The sequence below is a fragment of the Camelus ferus genome, chromosome 16 (assembly GCF_009834535.1).
Source record: "Camelus ferus isolate YT-003-E chromosome 16, BCGSAC_Cfer_1.0, whole genome shotgun sequence".
Taxonomy (NCBI): Eukaryota; Metazoa; Chordata; class Mammalia; order Artiodactyla; family Camelidae; genus Camelus; species Camelus ferus.
This window is the reverse complement of record NC_045711.1, coordinates 31,455,919-31,474,757: the sequence shown is the minus strand read 5'-3', so window position 1 is coordinate 31,474,757 and position 18,839 is coordinate 31,455,919. Positions and strand designations below refer to the sequence as shown.

The 18,839-nt window shown below is 52.4% G+C and overlaps 1 protein-coding gene across 1 annotated transcript in view; it reads right to left on the bottom strand.

The window, feature by feature from the left end:
* Nucleotides 1–769: 769 nt before the first annotated feature.
* Nucleotides 770–18,839, bottom strand: part of CACNG5 (calcium voltage-gated channel auxiliary subunit gamma 5) — a 36,155-nt gene continuing 18,085 nt past the window's right edge. The window contains exons 2-6 of the mRNA XM_006177423.3: nt 9,621–9,873; nt 7,916–8,002; nt 6,946–7,086; nt 3,683–3,828; nt 770–3,431 (exon numbers count right to left, since the gene is read on the bottom strand). Of these exons, the coding sequence (XP_006177485.2) occupies nt 3,174–3,431; nt 3,683–3,828; nt 6,946–7,086; nt 7,916–8,002; nt 9,621–9,816 (828 nt within the window). The 5' untranslated portion in view covers nt 9,817–9,873 and the 3' untranslated portion in view covers nt 770–3,173. The remainder of the gene's footprint in view (nt 3,432–3,682; nt 3,829–6,945; nt 7,087–7,915; nt 8,003–9,620; nt 9,874–18,839) is intronic.

Below are 18,839 nucleotides of genomic sequence, written 5' to 3'. Positions count from 1 at the left end.
TCTATATGTACATTCTTCTGGTTCTGTTTCTCTGGTAAACCCTAATATGCTACTTTTATTTAGGGATGAAGGATAGTTACCCAAACATTAATAGAAGGGCTCCCTGCCACACAGTCCTCAGGAACATCACTGATACGCTGGTGTGGTTCTGCCCCCAACTGCTCCCCCTCAACTCCGTGCAGCCCTGATAACAGATCATTTCATTGAAGGTCTTCTCTGAGTGTCTGTCGTGGAGGAGGCGGACACCACTGACTAACCCCTGGAGCAAGAAGGAGGCTGGTGAGTTCCAGGAGAGAGGGAACAATTGTCAGAATTGTCTGAACCACCCGGCTGGTAACCCCAATTGGTTTTCTTCCATAATTCATCAGACTTCGGTATATTAATGTCCCCCTCCCATATTTTGAGGGTGAAAAAATAAAAAATCGTCAGTCTTCTTTTTCCTCCTGGGGAAATAAAAGTTCAGAAAATGTATTGGGGAAGGTGTCCTAATTAATGGCTTCTGAGTTGAGTTTATACACTTCAGTGTTTGATAAAAATCTTCTGATTGTGGAGGGGCTGCCAAGAGGCCCCAGTTCTCAGCTTATAGACAGAAAAGAAACTGTCACCATTGCACAGTAAGTGACACATTCACCCATCCCCCAGGAAGGAAGACAAGGGTCCAGAACCCGTTCCTAAGATACGCGTAAATCGCGCATTCCCAGGGTGGGAGCTGCCTGTCTCAGCTGGACGACAAAGACCCACCCGAATGATGTCACAGTCGACAATCAGCTTTGTTCAGGAGTGGATTCTATTTTTTTCCATGTGCACAAAAACAAACCTGGTACAGTGACAGAGAAAAAGTGCTTTAGGGAGAGAACAGTGCATTTGAGGAGCTAATTACATTGACAAAAATTGGAGTTGAGCACATCTGAACAACTGTCCAATTTGGAAATGCTACCTAATGGTCTCCAAGGACACTCAGCGAGTCCTTTGCCACGGGGAAGAACGTGGTTTCCGTATTAATCTATAAATGGGAACCAGGGAGTACACGTCACGGCAGGTACCAACGGAGTGGAAGTTGGGGATAGACAGGGGGTGAAAAGTCACACGTGGGGGCCACATGGCGCTTCTCCGTGAGAGTTGGGGCAGGGAGGGGAGGTTGGAAATAGTTTAGGCCGAGTCCCTCAGAGCAGAAAGGCGTTGCCCAAGGATCCATGCTGAGATAGTGGCAGAACAAGGACCAGAGTCCACATCTCTTGTGTCTCCTCCACTCTCAGTAGAATACTCCAGAGGTGAAGCAGCCTGCCTGGTCTGGGCTGAACTGTGCCCCCCCGCCCCGTGCCCCATGTTCACATGTTGGGACCCTCCCCTCCACGCTTGGAATATGGCTGTGTTTGGAGATGGGGCCTTTAAGGAGGTGATGAAGTCAGAATGAAGCATCAGGGAGGGTTCTTAGCCAAGTTGACGGGTGTCCTTATACAAGGGTATGTGGGCACCAGGGGCACGCATGCACGCAGGCAGGAAAAAACAAACAAACAAAAAATGATGTGGAGACACGTTGAGAAGACAGCCATCTGCAAGCCAAGGAGAATGGCCTCAGAAGAAATCAAATCAGCTGCCCCCTGGATCTCGGACTTCCGGCGTCCAGAACTGTGAGAAAATAAATGCCTGTGGTTTAAGCCTCCCAGCCCGTGGAAGCCCAAGCAAATGAATGCCTTGCCCTTCCGAAGTCTGCCCGGGCCAGAAATGCAGTTTTCTGTATTTCTTTCCAGAGCCCATGTGTTGCCCACGGTGGCTTTTTGTGCCGAGAACTTGTCTTAAAGAGAGCAAGAGAAAGGGAGAAAAGCTGGCATGGCAGAAACACACGGCGGAGAGCCCAGCGCTGTTCTGTTACCCAAACCTCCAATCCAAAAGTGGGAATGCTGAGAAGATGCTTGGAGATCTGAGGGGGGGTCCCGTCCTGCTGTGGTCCTTTCACCAGTTTCCTTCTGAACTTCATGGCAGGTGCTACATACCTCCCAACTCAGGTTTCTTACCAGGAAAATGGGCATCACGCCACCTCGTCTTCTGGGGAATCTGTTTGCCTATGTATGCCCCATACCCAGGGAGCAGACGCTACCCTGTATCAGGATTAAGTTGGCAAACCCCAAATGCTGACAGGCATCCTCAGGAGAGCAGCTGGATCATTCTGAGTCTGGCTTGTTCAGACTCAGGTGTCGGCAAATCCAGCTCCCAGTCCCAGGCAGCCTCTTTGAAAGCTGCCTTCTCCTTAGGTGGTAAAGACATCTGTCTACATGATTATATTTTAGGGTTTTGGACTGAAAATAGAGCTCATGTGAGCAGGAACAGTATCTCTAGGGCCTGAAACAGTGCTTGGTAACATTAACTAGGACCAGCCAAATTCTGAAATTCTCACAGTCAGAGTCACCTCTTTGGGTTAAGGCATGAAAGACCCGTTAAATCTGTTATCAAGGGGCCAGTCATATTAAGACATCATCAGCCATTAACACCTCTTTGTGACTCATGAGAGAGGCCTCAGACCCACCCTTAGCCCCTTAGGGACAGAGGCTGGGGCAGCTGAGTTCTGCCGGGAGAAGAGGGAAACAGATTCACAGGCTGTGGGGCAGAGGGGAGGTGGAGAGCACAGACAGGCATGTTGTATGCAGGGATGTGGGTGACGAGAAAGGAGAAAGGATTTCACGAGGAACAGTGCTTGATGATTCTGAACCAGTCAGGCCTCACATCAGAGTCACCTTTTGGCCCAATGGCCCAGATCATGAACGTGAGGGCCAGCACCCAAGTCCAGCTGGGTCTCTTTAAGGGTCTTGGCATCTCGGAGCTCGCCTTGGCCGGGACCATGAAGCTGGGTGTGCGGGGATGAATTCATAGCCCTCACACCCACCTCTCCCAGGAAAGGAGAGAGCTGCTGGAGTGATTGGCACTCAAGGGGGTGGGGCTACACCCATGCTCTCAGCCAATCAGCTTGCTCGCTGGTTCCAGGCTCCTGATATCCATCCTGTGGTAGTTGGACCTACTCTAGGGGAAGCAGGGAGAGGACAGGGGTCAAATGACAACAGCTAAGCATGGGGCAGCCTGGGCCTGTCAACCAAGGGCCTAGGGCTCACAGACTGACAGGGGAGCATGGGAAGGCTGCCTGGCCATCCGTAGTCCAGGGAGGGAGGTGGCGGCGAGCCTCAGCATGGGGAAGAGGACATCTGGTCATAGTCGGGGCACTTGAGCAAGGCTGGGTAGTTGCTGTTCATCTGCAGGGAGGCATCGCTGGAGATGTCGGAGGGGCTGCGGCCCCGGACCCAGGCGTCCGGGTGTAGGAACTGGCCTGAGTAGTCAGAACAGTTGCTGAGACGCGGGCGGTAGAAGCTGGGGTGAGGCCTGTACATGTCCTCGGCGGTGTACCTCTTCATGAACAGGTACACGGACATCACCCCGGCGCTCTGCGGTGAGGAGAGAGCAGAGGAGAGCTGGCTGCTGGTGGGGCTGGCCTTGGACACCACCAGGAGAGCAGACGCAGTGGGGACGAAAGGATGCGGCTGGGGGATGTCCCAGGGAGGAGCGTGACAGAATCTCGGGATGAAGGGCGGTGGAGTGGGCGGGTCCAGGAGGCGCGGAGCCTCTCCCTCCTCCCCGCTCAGCCCGGGCAGCGCCCAGCTCCCCACATCCCCTCCGCCTGTTGGAAGGGGTTTACCTCCGTTAGAAGGAAGGAGATGGCAGCGAAGGCGAACGACCAGCCATACTTGTAGTTGAAATAGGTCTCTGCGTCCTTGGTCCTGTTCAGCATCTCGTCGTTGATGCTGGAGATGTAGAGCACCAGCCCCACCACGAGAGACAGGCCTGGCCGGACAGCGGGGGCTCAGCGCAGAGGCCTGGGGAGTTCGCGGCCGGGCACCCCCCCCCCCCACCCCCGCCTCCTGTGGTTCAGGGAGGAAGCCACCAGCCTTGTGGGGACCGCGAACTCATTCTGGAGTTCAAGGGGAGCCAGAGTTCTCCTGAGGACTCTCTTTAGACCATTGCCTCCTAGAAAGCGGACAGCTTCAGGTAAGAAAGCTCCCCGTCCAGCCACCTTCTGAGCCACGGGGAGCCCGATGGTCCTCACCCCGCCGGCCCGCTAGAATCACCTGTCAGACGTCTGCGCCACAAGCCTCGCCCCCAGACATGCTGAGTCCCGTGGCCTGGGCCGGGCCTGGGCACTGTACTGCCTTGAAAGCTCCCCAGGCAACGCTAATGTGAACTAAGGGTGAGAACCACTAAGTTAGCAAGTGACTTTTGCCAAACTGAGGAGCAACAGGCTCTTCAGCCAGGGTCTCCAGTCCCAGGATAGATGGTCACGTGACCATGGAGACCATGCGGTCCATGGCCGGTGCAGCCCACCCACCACGGGTGTGCAGGAGAGATAAAGAGGGTTCATCCAGATTCTGAAAAGTGTCCAATCAGGAGGCCAATGGCACCCAAACTCCTGCTGCCATTGTGCGAATGGCCAATTCAGGCATCCGTCTCATCAATTACTGACTGTAATTGAATCAGGACGTAATTCATTACTCTGTTTTGCACTGTTAGGGTGTAATTCCATTCACTTGATTAAATGAGGGCATTCTGAAGGATGAATGTTAAAAGAAAACAGCTGGGATTCAAGCCGTCCCCGGCACTTAACTCACACTGGAATCATTGCTGGTCCAAGTGAACCCTCTCGATGGCTCTCATGAAAACGGCTTCATGGGACCCGGCTTCACCTGAGATTTCTCATTCTGTTGCCCACGGCTGAAGAAACCTCAGACGCTTCAAAGCTACTGTGTAGCCTTGACTAGTGTGAAATCCATAGAAAGATCAGGGAAGAGCTTAACCCTGTCTGTACCTCCTGGATTCGGTGGAAATACAACCATGCAGAGGGTGGGCTGAGGACGTTGCAGGTGCTCAGTAAATATTTGTTGGATTGATGGGTGGAAGGATGGATGAATGGATTAATAGATGGAAGAATGGATGGAAGATGGGTAGGAGGGTGGATTGAAAAAAAGATGGACAGATGAATGAAAGAAAGGATGGATGGATGGGAAGGAAGCAAGGAGAAAGTCAGAAAACCTCTTGGGCATCAGGTGTTCTGACTGCCACCTGGCTCCCAAGCTATACTGACAAGAAAATGTTGGGGAAAGGAACCTAAAGTCACTTGGGAATCAGGTGGCCGTCAGAATGCCTGGTGCCCAGCAGCTCTTTATCCTCTTCTCTTTCCATCCATCCATCCATTATTCAGGCCATCCCTCTACCCATCTTCCACCTATAATTCCTCTCTTATCAACAAGTCCAGGGCTCCAGGGCACCTAAAATACATGCCCTGAGAGCCACGCCTTTGGCTTGATCTCCAAAAAAAAAAGTCGTCAAGAAACTGCACAGGTCCCCTTGAAGGGGAGAAAGAGCCTAGCTTCCTTTACCACATTTCCTTCCTGTCTCACTCCCCACACTCCCTGTAGTGATCTCTTCCATCCCTGTGGTTCCCTCCCCTACTCGCTAGGCTGATAGCTCCACCGCTGTCTTTGGTATCTTGAAGTCCATGAGCCCCAAACCTTGACCTCTAGCAGCCTTCTGCCTCAAGACATCACGTGGACATCTCAGGCTTTGCATTTACCACTCTAAGCTCACGATCTCTGATCCAGATCTGCTCCTTTTCCTATGATCCCTAGGTCAGTGATGCAACGCATCGTCCACCTAGTGTCCAAGCAAGAACTTGGCACTCGCCCTCGACTTCTCCCCTGAAGTCTTAGTCCTACTCCTACTGAGTCTACCTCCCAGGCAGGCCTTGAACCCTCTCATTTCTCTCTTCTCTCATCCCCTCAGTCTGGGCCCCCACCCCCTCTCCTGTACTATTTAAACAGCCTCTCACCCACTCTCTCTGCCCCCTGTCTTGCTTCCCTCCCTCCTGTCATTCCCCAGAGAGGTCATTCCAAAATCCAAATCTGTCATGCTGTTCCTCAGCTTAAAATCCTCCTGAGGCTTCTCACAAAGTCCCAAATCCATAAGGCGACCTCAGGTGCCTTCCCCAGGCTCACCTCTCACCACATCCCTCCTTGTGCTCCCACCGCAAGGAGGAATCATTACGCTTCAACTCCCCAAAGCTTTATCCTCTCTCTTCCCTCCAGGCTCCACCCCACCCCAATCTCACGTTCTTTACCTAATTCTGACTCACCCTTCATCTTGCCTTCTCCTGGAGTCCTCCCTGACCGGCACTTGGTCTGAGTTCCAGCCACTGCTCTTGGCCCCCATAGCAGTCCTTGCTGACTGCTGTCACAGCCTCTTTCATTGCAGGGTTCATGTTTCCTGTCCACTTGTTTCTAGCTCCTATTACACTGCCCTTCTAGTAGACAGTGATTCCAGCTCCCAGGATAAGGTCTGGCAGATATCACGAATGAATGAATAAACACATGAATAAATGAAAGAAAGAATGAATAATGCAGTACAATCTGAAGTCGGCAGGAAGACAGATCCGTAAAGAAGGAACTGGGGTGGGCCCAGGGTACGGAGAACAGGGCATCCCTGGAAAGTGAAGGGGAATTTAGGGATCTCCAGGGGATGGTAGAGGTCTGGGAGGTGAAGAGGCCATTATTCCAAAGGCACATTGTCTTTCTCTTTCACGCAAAAACATGAGGACATAGCTCTTCAAAAACAGGAATACTCATCAGTGGGAACTAAGGAGGAAGGGGTGGTGATGGTGCAGAGTGAGGAGGACCCGGGGTTCTAATCCCAGCTCTGCCCGGTGGGGGGGGCCGGTCAGGTCACTGCTCCTCGGAGGTGCGGGACAGGCCCACGGTCATCAGCAGTCTCCTCCACTGCCTGGACCACTGGCTCAGCTGGTCCCGTGCCAGGAACTGACTCACCGCCGTGACCAGAACTTCCCAGAGCAGAGCTGGTTAGGAATCAAATGTCACAAGTCCAGAGTGCATGAACGAAAATGACACGACTTACCAGAGAGGATGAAAAAGATGCCAGAGACAAAGGCCAGGATGGTCCTGTGGGGACGGATGTGTCCGATGTTGCTTAGGATAAACCCAATGAACATGAAGAAGAGGCTGACCAGAGGGAACGGTGTGGCCGAGCGAATCATTTCTAATTAAGGGACGAAAGGATGCTGTCAGCCTCGAGTGTCTTCCCCACAGCTCACCCCCGTGAGGCAAGTGTTCCTGGTAGTACCTGCCAGCCGGTCCCCAAAGCCCCCACCCTGCATGGGCATCTTGGGCTCCGTCCCCTCCTCGGGTGGTCAGAACCAGCTCTGGTGAGGCAAGGCTGTGACGTCAGTCTCACTGGGGACCAGAGAGCTTGCTTCGGTTCCCTGGGTGCTACGGTGTGAATGTTTGTGTCCCCCACAAAATTCATTTTGATAAACCTAGCACCCTGTGTGATGGTATTTGGCGTTGGGGGTCTTTGGGAGGCACTTAGGTCATGAGGGTGGAGCCCTCATGAATGGGATTAGTGCCCTTGGAGGAGACCCCTCGGAGCTCCCTCTTCCCTGCCTCCATGTGAGGACACAGCAAGAAGGCACCGGCTATGAACCGGGGAGGGGGCCCTCACCAGAACGTGAGCACGTGGCACCTTGATCTCCAACTTCTCATCTCCAGAGCTGAGAGAAATTAAATCTCTGTCGTCTCTAAGCTGCTCAGTGTGTGGTATTTCATTATAACAGCCCAAACGGAGGAAGACACGGGGTCCGGACGCCTTCTCATTTGCTCAGGGCACAACACTGGGCGACTCCAGCAACCTGCTGCCACCACTGGGTAAATAAGTGGCAGAGCTGGCTCTGGTGAGCTCAGGCCAGCACAGCCGGCTGAGTCTAAGGACACGAGCTCTTGAGAAACGAGCTGGTCACCCTGACTCTCCCCTCTGCCCGGCTCTGCTCTGCCCACCCCGTGGCCCGGGTTGGAAAGTGTGAGGCACCTACTTAGAACGTTGACAGTGGACTCGGAGGTCAGCTGGGTGTTCATGGGCATCACGTACTCTATGGTGAAGCAGCGGCCCCGCTCCTCGCCTGTGGAGACAAGCATCCCTTACATTTCCAGGTCCTCCTTGAATATGGATTTGAAGTTAGCAGATTCAAGTGGTATTTCCAGATGCTTCTAGGATCTTTGACCCATTGTGTATTTATGCCTGGGCTGGATCCAAACCCTAGGGGGTCCTGTCCCTGGCTGGTGGCCCACAGTGGGGGTGGGCGCCCAACCTGACAACATATCTTTCCTGGAGAAGCACCAAGAGTCATGTGAAAGCAGTCAGCACTGCAAACTCAACACGGAGTCAAAGTCTGGTGGCTGACTCGTCACTTTGGGACAGACTCCACCAATGATGGCACGTGGCTGGCTTGGGTCCCCAGAGCGGGTGTCATGGAGCAGAACCCCCAAAGCCTTGTCAACCACTTTGGTGGTGACTTCAGACTCTGCTTCAGATTTAAGCAGAGACAGACACACACAGTTCAGGGCAGTGGGAGGGGAGGTCAGCGTCAGGTGCCATTCCCAAAGTAGACTCAGCATGTCACCGGGAGGCTAGGCCTTGAGGTGTCCTCCCTGCTAAACACTGGTGGGCGCCAACCACCACCCCATCCCCCAGGGCCCGACCATGACGCTGGGAGGACCAAGTGCTCCCTCTGCCCCGTGCTCACATCGGTTACAGAGCCCTCCAAGAAAGGGTCTGCGACCCGCGACCCTGCAGTGTTTCTGGCCAGTCTTACAGGGCGCAGGATGCTCTTCTCGTGCGGGCTGGTTTGGGGCCACAGTGAGCGGATAAGGACAGAGCACTTGGAGTAGCAACTCCAAGGGGTCCAGGGAAGACCTAGCAAGCGGGTGGGAGGCCCAGATGGGTGGAGTCCAAACCCACACCATCTTGCAGGGAAGACCTGCACTTGTGTTTTCTCTCTGCCGTGTCACGGACACAGGAACAGCGAAAGTGCTAAGTGTTTCCCATCCTGCCAATGAGTGGAGACAAGTGGCACTGAGTCAGGGAGATGGTACTTGGAGTTGGGGCCTTTGGGACGTGTTCAGGTCATGAGGGTGCGGCCCTCATGAATGGGTTTAATGCCCTGATCAAAGAGACCCCACAGAGCTCCCTCATGCCTGCCACCACGTGAGGACACAGCGAGAAGGTGCTGGCTACGGAGCAGGAAGAGGGCCCTCGCCAGAACGTGCCCATGCTGGGACTGCACCTCCCTGAGTCTTCATCTCCTCGTCTGTAAAGCGGACATGTTAACAGGTCCTGGGAAGACACTGAGGTCCACGATTCAGCGAGCTGATGAGCGAAAGGGCGGTGGACCTGTGCGACGGCTGCCTCACAGCCAGGGCATGGAGCGTGGGGAAGCCGGGGTCACGTTCCCCTTTCAGGTGGGAAGACCCAGGTCCCAGGAGATGAGAGGACTTGCCTAAATGGACTTCAAACATTGGGGCTGGAGTTTGGACTGAGTCCTGATCGCTGGCAGGAGCGTTGGCGGGAGCGCTGCCCGGAGTTCATGAGGCTCACCCGGTGTGAACTGCCTCCTCCTAGCAGGGACATCTCTCCCCCAGGGGAGTGGGGGGGGGTCTCATAGGTAGGTTTTCCTGGTGGGGGTTGCTGCTCTCTTGGGGTGGCGGGGAAGGGCTGTCCCCAACCCCGGGCACCCTTACCTGCGAGGAAGCAGACTCTCCAGAGGCCAGAGTGCAGGGACATCTTGATCTCGGTGCTCTGGTTCTGGGGCAGGACCACGCCCTCCTCCAGGTACAGCCAGTAGTCGGTGCTGACGGCGATGCCCAGGAGGCCCAGGCCGCACACGGCAAAGACGCTGCTCAGCAGGGTCAGGGCCTTCCTCCCGCAGGCACTCATCTTCCCGACGGTCAGCGTGCAGCCCGCAGCCGCGGTGCCAGCCGCGGTGAGTGGGCTCTGGGGGCAGAAGAGAGAGTGAGCAGGCAGTAGCAGCCAAGGTTCTGAGGAGGCCACGGTGAGGGGCCTTTGGAGGGTAACTGAGTCAGCCGGGCCAGGCCAAATGGATGACTGAAAACCAACAGGCCAGCTCCCTGGATGTCAGGCCATGGCGACCGAGGTGCCACCTCCTTCTCCCCACCAGAAATTCACAGCTTTCTTGACAGGCCACTGCAAGGGGCTGCCTGGTTCTCTCTGGGAGACCCCCTGGCTGGATAATGCCATTCATTCACTCATTCATTCAGCAATCCATTGTGCCTGCCAGGGGAGACAAAAGGATGAACCTGACGTTATCCTTGGCCTCGAAGAGTTCCCATCTAGAAGACTAAGGCACCCTCAAGGCAGCCGGAATGCAGCTTGGTGGGGGCTGTGGGAGAGATCTGCCCAAGAGCCGGGGGGGGGGGGCAGGGAGGAGGGATGGAGGCACGAACTCTGCCAGGGTGGGCTTCCCTGGGATGAGAGGGACTCTGAGCATGAGCGCATCCTGGCAGAGAGCAGCGGGGCCCAGGCAGGGAAGCGGCAGGAGTCTGGGGGAGAGGCTGAGGGGTAGAGAAGGCAGGCTTCCCGGAAGGTGTCTTCCTCATGGATTCTAATCAGCTGTAGACCCGGGTGGGCCACGGGAAAGAAGCCACACCCCAGGCCACGTTCAACAGGCCTCCTAAACCCACCTCATTGTCTGACTCGTGCCTGCCCAGCATGCGGTGTTGGTAGGAGCCAGCTCTGAGTCAGCCACAGAGAAGCTCAGAGTCGACGCAAGGTGAGCCACGCGCACACCTACTGACACCTGCCTGGGCCAAGCCCTGGGCTCAGTGATGGAGCTGGGAAAAGTGAGGAGTAAGGCAAGCAGATGCCGCCCCACAGAGCCCACAGCCCAGCTCAGAGCTTCTGAACTCTGGCTGGAATCTGGAATCACCCGGGCAGTGTCTAAAAATCCTTAATGCCCGGGTGCCACTCTGAGAGATTCTGATGTAACTGGGCTCATGTCAGGGCAGTGGCATCGTTGTGCTCCCAGTGGTTCTAATTGCAGCTCAGGGTGAGGATTGCTCTTTGCTGTTTGAAGTGTGGCCATTGGACCAGCAGCATCCACATCCCCCAGAAGCGTGGTAGAAATGCAGAATCCCAGGCCCCTCCAACTTTCTAAGTCAGAAGCTGCATTTTAACACGATTCAGGTGAGTCATATACCAGCTGAAGTCCCAGGAGCACTGTGCCAAGCAAACAGGTGACTACAGTACAATGTAGTGACTGCTGTGGCCAGGAAAGCTCAGGATATGGTCAGAGCCCAGAAGAGGGTCGCCCAGTGGGGCTGAGTGAAACAGCAGAGCTATTTCTAGAAGAAGGCAGGGTCTGGGGAATCTCCCTTAAGCCGGTCATGCTTGCAATGAATGTTGCCAGGCTGGGAGCAACTTTCACTGGCCCCTTGCAATAATGCAAAGTCGGAAATTTTGCAAGAGGATGTTAATGTTCAGGGAAGAGTCAGGTGCCACAGCACCTGTGATGGGAAGGCTCAGGCCATCACCCTCGGGGCCCCGGGGGGTGACCCAGAAGCCCTCCCCCAGGCACGGCATCGAATCTCAGCTGAGGAAAGGTGGCTCTCAGCTCAGCCAGCTTAAAGGGGACAGAAACCACACTCACGATCATTGATTCATCTGCAGAGTCTGAGCTTGCTGGAGGGGCAGGGAAAAGATGGAAGGGGAGGAAAATGGGTGCTCTTTGCAAGAAGAAGGGACATCCTGGCCTAGATTCCACAGCACCAACCCTGCTCTATCAGCTGACAAGGGAGAGAATAACCACCGTGCCGGCTTCCTGGAGGCATGTGAGTGCCTGGAAGCAAAGGCACGTACCTACCTGTCCACCAGGCTGGAGAGCAAAGGGGTTTAATCCAAGCCCATCCCTCCTGCACTGACTTTGACAAAGAAGGGGAAAATAAACTGCAAAACAGCCAGCCCTCCCCACTAAGCCAAGCCATTCTGCACGCAGTGGTGTGGGAGGGGCAGCTGGATAGCTTGGGCCCTGACTGGGTTACAAATATCTCATACAGCACCTACGGTGTGAGGTGCCCTGTGATGGCGGCCATGGCAGAAGCAAAGGAATCAGAAGCACTGTCGGAGTTCACAAGCCGGAAAAGCATGAAATGACGGCATCATGACCATGACACCAGCGTGGGCAGTATTTCAACCGGTGGAACCTTGGGTCCCGAGGAGGACGTGAGGGGTGGCAGGGCAGGCTGTCTGGAGGTGCCTTTGGGAATCAACTACACGGACTGCTGGGATGGGTAATGCCACGGGTCATGATCATTAGGATTTTTCTAGCAGTTTCCTAAGTACTTTCACTTATATTTGAGGCTCACAAAACCCCAATGTCTGCCAGAAGGAATGGAGGTAAGGGAAGGAGAGAAGAACAAATGGGTAAGTTGCCTGAATGAGAGTAACAGCCCCATAAGCGGTGAAGAGCCTTGAACTGAGAGGCAGGACACCTAGATCTAATTCTCGGCTCTCTCACTTAGTAACTGTGCAACGTTGGGAAATTTGCCTTTCTGGGATCCATTCCTCTCCCAGGTAACCTAGAGGAAGAGGATAATAATAAAAGCTAAATTACATTGAATGTTTATCATTGCACTCTGCTCAGCACTTCATTTTAATCTTTACAACCTTCTTACCACCCCAGTTTTATGGGTAAGCAAACTGAGAATCAGAGAGGTTGAGAAACTCGCCCGAGATCACTCAGCCAGCAAATGGTGGTGCCTACATTTAAACTTCATCCTGCCTCAGTCTTGAGACCTTTCCAAATGAGGGTCCATGGAGCAAAACTTCCACGGAATATTCTAGCAAAAGGGACTCTGGTGAAAAAAAATCTTGTGGAAACACTGCATCTAGATCTTGAAGAATCGCACTGCACAGTTACAGGTTAAAGGCCTGAAAAGTCTGTTTAGCTTGGCTCATCCCAGTGTTTTCCAAACTTACGTGACCACACAGTGGTATTTCGTTCTGTGAAATCCACTTAGGGGACAGTGCTGTCCCCCCTTGAAGAATAACAGAGCAAAACTGCTGGGAGAGTAAATGCAACAGCAGAGGTGGACGTGCTTTGCAAAACCTAACGCCCAAGCCTGGTGTAAGGCATTGCTATTAGCCAACAATGGGCAAAGACCCTGTTTTTGCAGAGTCGACGGATCAGGGCTTCTAAATACAACAGCTAGCGCCGGTCAGAGCTGAACAGCCAGTTTTAATGGTAAGCTTGGTAGACAGAAAAGATTCAGATCTTGGAGATTTGGGAAGGTGAAACTGGAGAGAAGATTGGATCTGAATCTGTAAAAGCAAGAAATAAAAGAAAAGGCCCAAGTTGACCCAAGCTGCCGAACTCTATAATAGCTGAGCTTGAAGCCTGGAGTGAGCTTGGGAAAACCGAAAAGTCCCTTTCCAGAGCAGGGAACCCATTTATGGAACTCCACACAGAGCGGAAGATAACAACCTCACTCATTATGCAGTTGAATTTACACTTCAATTAGGAAATATTTTTTATTTGTAAATCAATCATCGTTGACTGAGTACTGAAAAGCCCTTTACGGCACAGTATCTCGTTAGGACCTCACAACCACCCCATCAGTAGGGCGTACTGGCCCCATTTCATGGATGGGGAAACTGAGGCTTAGAGATGCTAAGCAGCCTCCGGACATCGCGGGTGTGTGGCAGACTGTGGATTTAAACCCAGGTCTCGGTCTAAAGTCTGTGTGGCAGCTACACTGCCTCCCTACGGAAGAAATAAACAGGTTCAAGAAGTGTTGGGATGAAGAGGCACCCCCAGGGTGGGCCACTAGGGAATCCAGACACGTACGTGACACAGAATTTTGGAAGACTGTCTTTACCAATAGCCAAGTGCTACTCAAGATCCTACTGGGCTTACTGACGGGAGTCACCTGGGCGTATCTTTTCATATCGATTTCCTGGAGGTGCGTTCTCACTCAGCACCTCTTAGGGCAGGAGGACCAATATTTCCCTCACACCACACAGAAAGAAATCAAGGCCCAGCGGGGAGACTTTACCTGCGATCACGCAGGCAGTTCTGTAGATGGAAAAGAGTGTGTGCTGAAAAGATTTGGAAGGCTGATTCAATGCTTTTTTCTCTGTGCTGCACAGAAAAATCGTAAGGCAGAAGATGAAAATGACTGGCGCCACCCCACGCTGAAATCAACACCCTTATTAACATCTTAGGTCACTGCCTTCCAGTCTTCCTTCTTATGTAACTGTGCACGTATTTTTCTACCCAATGTCCTCGGTTAGTCGGGGCAGGGACAGGAGTCCCCACAAAGACCCTCTGCTCTAGAATGAATTCCTTGTTCCCACCTAATGAGGCTCAAGTCTTTCCTTTCACATCGCTGTTCCTTCTTTTCCCATGAATTCCACCCCCCTCTCTACAACAGTTTTTGATTTTTCTGCTGGGGGAGGCAGACATATTTGATAAGATGCTGCCATAAGGGAAGATGTTTATGTTGTAATATTACACAAATAAAGCTGGATGTGGAAGCACATATTTAACACAAACTCTATTGTGAAAAAAAATTCACAGATTGGGAAGAAATAAACCAAAACTTTGACCGTGGATGTTTCCAGGTAATAAGGTTATATATATTTGATTTCCTCTATACTTTTCTGGGCTCAACAAAGCTTCAAACAGAATACGTATTATTTTTAAATTCAGAGAAGAAAACTAAAGGCTAGATTTGTCAATTCTCCAATCACTGCCCTGGTAAACAAAACGCAGTCCCAGCTCCCAGGGGAGAGATGCTGAAATGTAGTGTCATCCTTTGGAGCTTGGGGCCTCGAAAGCACGGCAGCTTTGAGCCTTTTAAGATGATTACCCAGGTGCCATTACCTCTAAGTATTAGCTTGTTAATTATCAGGAATTAATAGTCACTAATTACCATCCATGACTAGCAATGAGGGACAAATGTCTTGTGGAAATTAAATCACAAATGGCACATTTCCCTGCCCAAGCCAATAATAAAAGGACTTGCAACGAAGTGCTTAGGTGCTTGGAGGTAGGTGAGGGTACAGGCGTGAGGGAGGGCCCAGTTAGAGACTGGCAGGGGAGGACGGATGGGGTTTAACTGTAGAGAAAGGGGGAAGAGATAGAAGGACAGTCCAAGGCAGACACCCTGATCTCCATTTCCACCTAGCCCAGAGAAAACCCAGTGATGTTTGATGAAGGGTTTGGGGACCAGGGGTTCCTGTCAGGGCTCCTGAGCCACTTACACCTGCTGCTCCTGTGAGCTGGTCTAGTGACTCAGTGCCAGCTTGGCCAGCTTCCAGCAGGACAACCTGGTGACCAGAGGGCAACCCCCAGCGGTTCTGTGATCTGCCTGCTTCCCATGGTGCTGATCCCCAGTTTATTCTATGATGGTCAAAAAGTGACCGCTGATTCTCAGACTCGCCTTCCATTGAGAGATGGGGTCCACAAACATCTCCTCCGCTTGAGTCTAGGCAGGTGTGTGACTGCTCCCACCAGTACCCATGCTATGTGACTTCTGAAGCTGGGTCATAAAAGGACATGTGGTGGCCACCTAGTTCCCTTGGGAGCTCAGTCAAGGGGGAAGCGGCACCCAGGTAAGACGTCCTACGACCCCGAGACCCCCAGGCTTTGGAGCAGGGTTTCTCCACCTCGGCCCTGTTGACATTTTGGGTTGCACAGTTCTTTATTGAGGGGAGCTGTCATGTGCTTTGCAGGATGTTAAGCAGCTTCCCTGCCTCTATCCACCAGTTGCCAGCAGCACCCAAGTTATAATCAATAAAAATGTTCTGGGAGGGTGCAAAATTGCCCCTGGTTGAGGAAACTGCTTTGGCAACCATGCACAGGTGTTTGGTTGACAGCCCTGGTGAGCTCCCAGCCAACAGCCAGCTTCAGCTGCCAGCCCCAAGATTGAGCCATCCTCGACATCCAGCCCAGGTGAGCCTTTGGATGGCTGCAGCCCCAACCAACATCTGACTGCATCTGCATGGGAATCTCCAAGCCAGAACTGCCCAGACGAGAACTTCCCAAACTCCTGACTCAGGAACTCGTGAGTGAAATAAGATTGTTGTTGTTTCATACCACTATATTTTGAGGCAGTCTGCTATGCAGCAGAAGTTATCAAAATAATGTCATTACTCATTTATTAGCAACTCCTTCTCACTGCCTAAGTACGATATAAATCCCAGGTGTGACTGGCCAGAATGTAATTTAGCAATGGGGGGCCTGAGGGTCACAGTTCAGTCCTTGGAATGGACAGCTCTGTCAGGGAGTGAATGGCACATAGCTTTGGGATCAGGCAAATCTGAGTTGGAATGCTGGCTCTCCCTTGTCACATCCTGGACGTGTCATGTGATCACTCTGAACCTCAGTCTCTTCCTCTGCAAAACAGGGATAGCTTCATAAGGGTTAGTGTGAGGATTTATGAAAGTGTAACTGAATAAGGCTGGGCCACCTCATGCCATCTCAGCACAATGCTGCAATCAGAAGGTAGCACCACTTGACTCCCAAAGAGCAGTGAAAAGCACAGTGGATTCAACAGGGTAAATCTATCCCTCAAAAGGGGCAAAAAGGCCCAGAGTTTCTCATCATGGCAGTTGGTCCCTGCAAAATGTTCCTCATTCCCCCTGCTCCCGGCCAATTTTCAGCCCCCCTGTCTCCTTTTTCATCTCCAAACCAACGAAGGCTTTTGGAATGGAGAGATTTGAGGAGCAAAATTGCTCTGCATAATGATGTAAAGGATGTCTTCGTAGGGGGCACAGAGCCATCTCCGTTGACATAGATGTTAAATGTGATATTATCAAACACGTAGCAAGTGCTCATGAAGTGTCCGACACAACAGAGGCTCAGCACCAGAAGGGAGTGCGTCACCTGAAGCCTGGAGGCCTCCAGGTGTCATCACTATTCCACTCTCCCAATTTGGGGCCCCCTAGTCAGAGACACTGCCCTCCACCAAGAGGTCATGAAGCTGCTGGCCGGGGGTGGGTGAGTGGCCTGTTTTCCATGCTGGCCCCACCGAGCTCTCTCTCCGCCACATTGCTGAGGCCCTTTGGAGAATGTGAACATTGCCAGGCAAAGATTCACTGGCCTTTGACAAAAGCGAGACCCAAGGAGTCTTGCGTTTCAAGCATTCCCTGCCCCAAGAAGCCACAGCCAGCCCATCCACCAGGAGTCCAGGCTATAGAGCTGAGGCTGCAGAGCTGTGCGTCCGAACCTCCTGGAGTGAAGGTCAGTGTCTAAGCAGACTCCTCTGGCCCTTGGTTTGCCAGGGGGTTACTGATGGGCCAGTTTCCATAGAGGACAAAGAGGCATCACGACCACCCACCAAAGGTCACTGCTCTTCCTGAAAAAGAAGCAGCTGGAGAGACTGTGGCCAACACTTTATTAAGGTTCAAGGGGCCTCTTAAAAGACCCGCAATGTTCCTCCAAAGGCATGGCCACAGGGACCAAGTCGAGTGGGAGAACACGGAGTGCTAGTTAAGTAGTGATAATGGTGACCATATCATTGGTATTATAGTCTCTGCAGGATTCTTCTACGTGTTACAAACGTGACCATACTGCACACACCACAATATAACCTGATTTTATTTTACTTAATATCGTCAATATTTTCTGTATTAGTAGCTACAGAATATATATTCTTTGATTTGGATATACCAAAACTGATATAACCATTTCCCTACCATGGAATGGCTAGGCTGTTTACACAAATTTCCCTATTGTAAACAATGGTGCATAAGCATCTGTATAGCTAATATTTGTGGACATTGGCAAGTATTTTCGCAGGATATGTTTCTGCATGTGGAATTTCTGGGTTAAAGGGTATGAAATGCCTTAGCAGTCTTGGAAGTATTGTCCAGACTTGTTGGAAAGATTTCAAAGGCATTTTCACCCTTGCTACTTAAGGTCCAACATAGGTTCGCCTGTATGGACGCAGAGAACTCCAGACTGTCCCGGATAGAAGGAGACCCTCCCCTATCTCTGCTGAGAATAAAGGAAGCTTTGGAACCTGGGATCTGCTCAACCCTGATGGCTATGCTTCTACACCAACCTGCTTTTCAAGACTAAGGCTTCTGTACTATCTCTCTAGGGCTGAGCGGGGTTGAGCCTGCACTGGCAAGGGGACCAGCAGGGGTGCAGGGGGCGAGTAGGCCATTCTCCTCTTTGAAAGCCCAGCTCTAAATCAGGGTGTCTGCACCCCTCAGTGGCTCTGCGTCTCTGCCCATCAGCTGAGCCCATCCAGGGTGCCTGGGGTAGGACAGGAGTTCCTTTTCCTCTATTCTTTTTTTTCCCAGCCATCCATCCCTTCCATGGCTCAATGAATCAAACGATTTCAGATTCAGCTCCTGGCTGGAGAGGCACCCAGTTTGGCAAGCTGTCTCAGGATTTCATTAAATGATTCAAGTGAAGACTCTACTTCACATGGAGCCTCCTCATCTGTAGAATGGGACTGCAGTAATGCTTTCTCAAAGGGTGGCTTTGGGGACTAGTGAATTGATACGTGTTAAGGCGCTGAGACGGGAAGCACTTGATAAGGGAGGGGTGTGGGGGGTGCTCCTGCTCGCGGCTGGCTTAGGAGCTTGCAGATAACGGAGACCATTATTTTTGTTTCACGTGCCTGCATTACGAATCCATGCCGGGCACAAACATGTACTGAAGACTCACAGAATACGGGCGTTAGAACAGGACAGTGACGGTGATGGTGAGAAGAAGGATGACAGTTGCTACCCACTGAGCATCCCTAATCTCCTTCTGACGCCTGCCTTGCTAAGTCTCATTATTATTCTTTCCTTACATCGAGGAATCCGAGGCTGAAGACGTGGTGGTCACCCAGTTCCTAAGCAACAGAGATTCAAACCTGGGTGTGTCTGGCCCCTGACTACAGACTCTGTGCCTTTCTCCCCCATGCAGCGATGGAGACCAGCCC